Below are 7,205 nucleotides of genomic sequence, written 5' to 3'. Positions count from 1 at the left end.
CGAACACTGAGCGGGAAAAGGGAATAATTGTTCTGGCGCTGGCCGAGCGCTGATAAGAAAAGTTTACTCCCATCGCGAGCGTATGAGTAAGATAACCAAAGGCAGTTTTGTTACAATTAGCGATCTACAGTGTTGCCAAGCGAATTAAGTAGTTGTAAACCAAAAGTAAACAAAATTATAAAAAACGCATTAAGGAAATATGTTTTAATTTTCGAAAGTTTAAGTAACTATTTACAGTTTCGAATTAATCAAGCTAGTTGGCAATTGAAATCGCGAACTTCTTACTCAGTTGCTTCTATTCAAAGAATAAAGAATTACTACCAGACTCACCTCTTAACATTTTTCGAATTGCGCGCCAAATACCAGGTTGTACCGAAATTTTTTCAAAAGGTAAAATATCGAAAATGTTTTTGGCGGATCATCGATGTTTGAAATAAGATGTAAACGGATATAGCATTTAAAAAGTAGAAGTATTTATTTTCAAAGCAGAGAAAGCCACAAAATAAACGAGTATTTACGTCACTGCAAGCGTTCAATTAATATATTTAACTTAATTAATATAATTAACTTATAATAGTCTTTTAAGTAATAGCACAAATTATACTATGTCAAGGGCTTTGGGTAAATCACTGCCACAATCTGTGTAATGCTTAATTTAAATGTATTGCTTTCTCTTAGAGTTATCACCTTTTTAATTAAATAATTTAAGTTTCCTTTTAAAATAGTTTCGTCATTTTGAGAATTTAAAAATAAAGTGACATTTTTCGGAGTGACCATTTTTTACATTTTTTTACTTGTACATCCCTCAAAACATCGATAAGACCGATATTTTGAAAACATCGATGACATCGACGTTGCCATCGATGTTTCCACACCTCTAACCGAATCCGAAGCATTTTCGTCGCTCGTCATTTTCTGCGTAATTGTTTTCGAATATTTCGATAAAATATAGATAAATAAACGCAATTATAAATATATGAAACAGTAAATTGATGTAAGTATGCGAGTCGCATAGAGAAACTAACGAACGAACCGTCGCGATAACAAAAATGCCAAATCAAATTGATTTTTTGCAACTGGGCAACTGGGAAAAATGAGAAAAAAATGTCATATGTACGACAATATGTATGACAGTGTTAGTGCGCGCGTTATGTACAGAGCAAAATGAGTTAAAACGGCCAACATTTCAATATAGTGCGTGCCATAATGGATATATGTCCTTTTCCCATTTTGCATATTGCCTTTGGGACACTCTTCTTCCTCTTGGCCCCCTCTCTCTATCCAAGATGGCCGTCGTAACAGTATTTTCGTTCGTACTGTTGTTGTTATTGTGTTTGCTTTGTGTTTGTTATTGAAAAGAGAAAGAAATAAGAGAAAGAGTTATGCAAATATGCACAATTTAGTGTTCACAAAAAGTAAAATAAGTGGAGAAACAAAAAACGATTACATTTTTTACAACCACCAGAAAGCTATGACACATCGCCTGCGTTGGTGTGTGTGCGTGTGTGAGTGTCGATGTCTGTAGATTTTCGCGCATGTGTTGGAGTCCTCCCCCTCGCCAAAAGCAAAATTGATCGATTTTTAGCCAAGTCAAGTCCCCGAACAGCCCGATTCCTTGCATACTTCTCGTTCCCCTTTCCCCATAGACCGACCGCCTAACACCTATTACCCAGCAAGAAATAGCCCAAACCAGTTCTGCCAATGCACAAGAAATCTCGTTTACAGTTTTTCCGTTTTGGGCTTTTTTGCTGCGGCATTCTTTTAGGTATTCAAGACCCGTTGCTGTTTCCCAGAATGTGTGGAAAGCGCTCCTGACACTGCAAATTGTTTCTATTATCTCACGAGCTTTTTGCACGTTCCCAGCTGTGGGTTAAAATCAGTTAACTGTTGGTTCAAGTCCGCTCTGGGGTTAAAGCTGGAGTTCAAAGCTTTTGGGGCTATTGTTTTCCTTTCCCCCTCTGTGCACTTGAAAATGCAGTTATAGTTGCATTTGCTAGGCTCGTGTGTGTGTATTTGTTAATCAATGAAACACGCAAATAAACAACAAAAGCAAAGGCAAGTGCAAGGTCTGTTTGCCAGAGCGGGAGAAAGAGAATCGCGCTCGGCCTTACAGAGAAAGGGGAAGTGAGAGGGAGCATCCTTATTTGACGTGTGTGCGTGTGTTTTAGGTGTGCAGCCCTGGTATCTGCCCCTTGCCAACTATCTCGCTCTCACGCCCACGCGAGAGCATTTAAAATTCATATATTAAATAAGCTTAAGCAAGTGCAACAATGAGAATCGCATTTTTTTGTTCACTGATTTAGTAACATTTCTGGCGAAGCGTGCGACCCAAACGCCCCCTTCTTATTGTTTTTTTTCCTATGTGGCACACACAAATAGCGATACGGTTAAAGTGCGCATGCCTTTGTGTTGAGGAATGACTGGTTGCCACAACACAAACACTGTTGACTCTGTCCGCCGTTTGGGCGCTTAAAGGGACCCCATCTTAACCCTACTCGCTGCCCACGCTCCACTTTTCCATTATTAACCCGTGACGCTACTAGCACTTTTTATTGATTTTTCTGAGATATATTTAGATGCGCAGTTAGTGGTAGCCACACATCCACCCGCCTACAATATTAAAATGATGAGCTCTGAGTGTGCTCCCATACAGCTGATAAGGCCGAATAGTCCAAGTCTCGCTCAGTCCATGAGTCACGGCTATATTGAGTGGCGGTTCCGATTCGGCCTGCGAACTCGTTTGGTCAGTTTTGGTTTGTTTTTTGCCATTTTTGCTAGTTCAAAAAAATCGTTAAATATCATTTGACCAAAAATAATTTGAAAACGTCATTTCCTAGTCCGTTTTGTGCGAGTGTGTTGAACAGCTGGGGTTAAATTAATAGCTCTGGTTTCGGGAAGTTTGGAAAAGTACGACGATTGGTACCAGTTAAGTCTCTGACAGCAATCACATAAAAATTAGACTTTAAAAATATTCTAATTTCTAAAATTGTAATAGGTAGTATTAAAATATGTACCAACAAGTTTATATTGAAAGTTAATAAGTAGATATTTAGTTGGTATTTATATTGTTTGTTGCTATCAACAGGTATTTTGTATGCAGAACAATTTATTTATTTACTTAGCAAAGGTCTAATATTTCTACCGCAAGTGTCTATTTTTGTTCTGCTTCTTCGCTTGCACGCTTTTTCGTAGCCTTATTTACCTATAAGAAGTTGCTTGAACTACCGTTAAGTCCGGCTAATTGGCTTTGCCTTGCCGTCGTTTTTACAGGTAGTTGGCAAAGCGTCAGTTGTCCATCGTTATCAAGTACGCCAGATATGCGTTAGCCTTTGTTTCTGATTATTGCTTTATTGCGTGCTTTACCACCTGTGATTTGTCCGCCTTGAGTTGATTGAATAGGTCTGGGCAAACCCAAAAACAACACACTAATTATTGCAAAAACTTCTGCTGCGCTGTTTTTGCCTAATTCCATTTGGAAGCTTAGATTTTCGCGATTGGCGAGCGACCCTTGAACTTATTGATGACGAGTGCAGTTTGTTTCCAGGGTTACCTACTTGCTGTTCGCTTTGAGCTTTACCAGCTTTTCGATTATTATTCTCTGTCCAGACAACACAAAAATGTGTGCCAGAAACCAAAGAAGATGATAATGATGATGCTCTGCTTTGGGCTTGTAAAAAAGAATACAGCAATTTAATGACTAGACGAAAGATGAGCATAAGAAACAACATACTGTTGCCAAAAAAAAATCCGAGAAAATGTGGGTGACTTGCCCTCCATGAGAATTCAAACGAAACTCGCTTGCATTTTTGGCATTTAACTTTTGCGAAACCAATTTCCTGTCTCTTGCACAGCAATTCATCAAATGATTATACAGTCAAACTCCGCAATAGTTGATTTTTTAAACTGCTGAAATAAATATATCAAAGAAAAGCAGAAAAGCAAAGTTTGAAGAAATAGTTAAATTAGAAAACAGAAAGAATCATACAATTTGACTTGATACCCAAATCATTCAAATAGGGGCCTAAATATTTAAATTTTCTAACTAAATGTTGCATAGTAATAAAAAACCATGGCAGAACGAAATATTAAAGTAATACAGTAACTTTGTTTGTTGTCTACTTTTTTCATTGCAGAATTGAACGAATTGAAGACCGTAAACCCAATCGAACGAGAGCAGCAAAACAAGCCAAATCGGAAAACAGTATGAAAATGGTGTTGTCGCAGCGGCAGCGCGAGGAGCTGTAAGTCTGAGCTATCCGTTTCCATTAATTCCCTAAACTAACCTGTGTAATCTCTATTTGAACAGTAACCAAGCGATTGCCGATTATTTGGGCTCAAATGGCTACGCCGACTCATTGGAAACCTTTCGCAAGGAGGCCGATCTCAGCACAGAAGCAGAAAAGAAGTTTGGTGGACTGCTGGAGAAGAAGTGGACGTCCGTCATCCGGCTGCAGAAGAAAGTGATGGAACTAGAGGCTAAGCTGACCGAAGCTGAGAAGGAGGTCATCGAGGGTGCGCCCACAAAGAACAAACGGACGCCCGGCGAGTGGATACCCCGTCCGCCAGAGAAATTCTCCCTGACTGGTCATCGGGCCAGCATAACGAGGGTAAGTTGGCATTACTATGATTATTAGGTTGAACTCCTAATCATAAATCTGTGACTATTGCAGGTAATATTTCATCCCATTTTTGGTCTTATGGTTTCCGCATCTGAGGATGCCACCATTAAGATTTGGGACTTTGAAACTGGCGAGTATGAGCGCAGTCTTAAGGGACACACAGACTCGGTGCAGGATGTGGCATTTGATGCCCAGGGCAAGCTATTAGGTAAGACCTAATATTTTTTTTTAAGAAATTATAAGATCCAACTTATTGAATTCGGCTTTTTACAGCTTCCTGCAGCGCGGACTTGTCCATTAAATTGTGGGATTTCCAGCAGAGCTATGAGTGTGTCAAAACCATGCACGGTCACGATCACAATGTCTCGTCGGTAGCCTTTGTGCCTGCCGGAGACTACGTACTGTCCGCGTCGCGAGACCGCACCGTCAAAATGTGGGAGGTGGCCACTGGGTAAGCTAAGAAAGAGTACGTCTTGTATTCGGTTTAGTTGGCTAACCTGTTGACTTATTCTCTCCCCAGTTATTGTGTTAAAACCTACACTGGCCACAGAGAGTGGGTGCGAATGGTGCGAGTGCACATCGAAGGCAGCATCTTTGCCACATGCTCAAATGATCAGACAATACGTGTTTGGTTGACGAATTCAAAAGACTGCAAGGTGAGAATTGCAGTGTTGTAACTCCTGCTGACGATGGAGTCTCACGTTATTTTTGGTTATCCTGCAGGTTGAATTACGCGATCATGAGCATACCGTGGAGTGCATTGCCTGGGCGCCGGAAGCAGCAGCCTCGGCGATAAACGAGGCAGCCGGAGCGGACAACAAGAAGGGCCACCACCAAGGCCCGTTCCTGGCCTCCGGCTCTCGCGACAAAACCATTCGCATTTGGGACGTGAGCGTCGGCCTGTGCCTGCTCACACTGAGTGGCCATGACAACTGGGTGCGTGGCCTGGCATTCCATCCGGGCGGCAAGTACCTGGTGTCGGCTAGCGATGACAAGACCATCAGGGTCTGGGATTTGCGCAACAAGCGATGCATGAAGACGCTATACGCGCATCAGCATTTCTGCACCTCCATAGGTGGGTTCCCAAAAAAAATAACATTGTATTCCGAATATATGGTAATCCCTTTTGCATTTCATTGCAGATTTTCACAAAGCGCATCCGTACGTTATTAGCGGTAGCGTAGATCAAACAGTTAAGGTCTGGGAGTGTCGTTAAAATAGAGGGAAACTCGTCTGCTTACTTCTCAATTTAAACATAAATAAAGTTAATAACTAAATCACATACCCACACACCACGCCCACACATACGAGCAGTCTCAGCCACCTCCGCGGAAGTTTATTTTCCAGACGCTTTCTGTGTCAGCGTCCGAAAGAAAAATGAACATAATTGTATTTTAAAACTGAAATGAAACTGGCGAAAACGAATTATTTATTTAAATGTACGACCTTCTAACTAAACTAACTACATACCTACTATATACAAAGTACATATACATTAATGCCTAAAATATACCTACCTACGATTATCGTTTAAAGTAGAGCCCGCCTCTCCGTTTTACCCCAGCACAGGCTCGCTAAGCAAAAAACAGGCATCCAAAGTTGAGTTTGTCGTAGAATTCGATGAGAATGAAAAGTATTTACGATGGTAAAGCGCAATTCATTCGACGGCTATTTGTTCCAGTGGCACAGAAATGTTTTTCCATCCACAAAATGTAACCGAGCACACGCAGCAATCACTCGATTAATTCAATGACGTTGACGTGTTTAAGTCTTTGCAAACTAAGCAAAATAATAGCTAAATTCGCTGTAGAAGATATAAGCAAAAGAAAGTATTTCAAACAACTTAAAAAACTTGTACTCACAAAGAGAAGTTTGTTATTGAAAATCACTTGAATTGTATTTACTGCTTTTTACCATAACTGAGGTAGTTTTTACGATAACAACTTGCTTATTTTTACCGTATTCATTCACTCTACCCAAAGTCCTGTTTTGTGTTCTTTTTCGCGAAAGGATCTTCAACAAAAACAAAAAACCTTTCAAAATGCTTACAAGTTTAAGTTGTCTTTAAGTTCAAAATATAATTTAACGTTTACGGTTTACATAGTAGAAAATGCTGCAAATCTATTTGTAATTGATTATTTAAGAGCAACGGCAAAAATATACCTATATATAAAAATACTTATAAATAATTATTTGTGGAAAAACGAAAAAACGTATAAATGTATGCAAACAAGTAAGGAGAAACAAAACCAGCAATTAGAAGAAAAGATTTTTTGGATTCAAAGAAATCAAATTGATGAATACAATAAAAACCTGCTTCTTCAAGAAACCAAATGAAAAAGTTTATGCCCACAATTTGAGCGGTGGATTTTTGTCAAGGGTATAATACAAGTCTTGACTCTATGTTGCCTTCGATGTCAAATTTGTAAAGCATTTATTGTACTCAAAAATGCAACATTTGATGCACCTTAAATGATATAAGATAATGCACTGCGCACTAAAGCCATGAAAACTCAATGCATAATTTGCAAACCGCTTTTGTCTCAACCAAAACTGCTTTAAAACGATGGCCTCTGATGAAAACCC

General features: G+C 39.6%; 1 protein-coding gene across 1 annotated transcript; it reads left to right on the top strand.

Annotated features, from left to right (window-relative positions):
* The first annotated feature begins 863 nt into the window (after nucleotides 1-863).
* Nucleotides 864-6,953, top strand: LOC108141330 (lissencephaly-1 homolog). The gene is made up of 8 exons (XM_017264611.2): nucleotides 864-994; nucleotides 4,134-4,241; nucleotides 4,307-4,607; nucleotides 4,671-4,827; nucleotides 4,893-5,070; nucleotides 5,140-5,275; nucleotides 5,343-5,694; nucleotides 5,762-6,953. Exons 2-8 carry the CDS (start codon nucleotides 4,204-4,206, stop codon nucleotides 5,833-5,835), a joined length of 1,236 nt encoding a protein of 411 aa, XP_017120100.1. The 5' UTR covers nucleotides 864-994; nucleotides 4,134-4,203; the 3' UTR covers nucleotides 5,836-6,953.
* Nucleotides 6,954-7,205: the final 252 nt, after the last annotated feature.

Source organism: Drosophila elegans, unplaced genomic scaffold (assembly GCF_018152505.1).
Source record: "Drosophila elegans isolate 14027-0461.03 unplaced genomic scaffold, ASM1815250v1 contig_183, whole genome shotgun sequence".
NCBI classification, from domain to species: Eukaryota; Metazoa; Arthropoda; class Insecta; order Diptera; family Drosophilidae; genus Drosophila; species Drosophila elegans.
The sequence above is the reverse complement of the archived record's forward strand: the minus strand, read 5'-3'. Positions and strand labels throughout refer to the sequence as shown.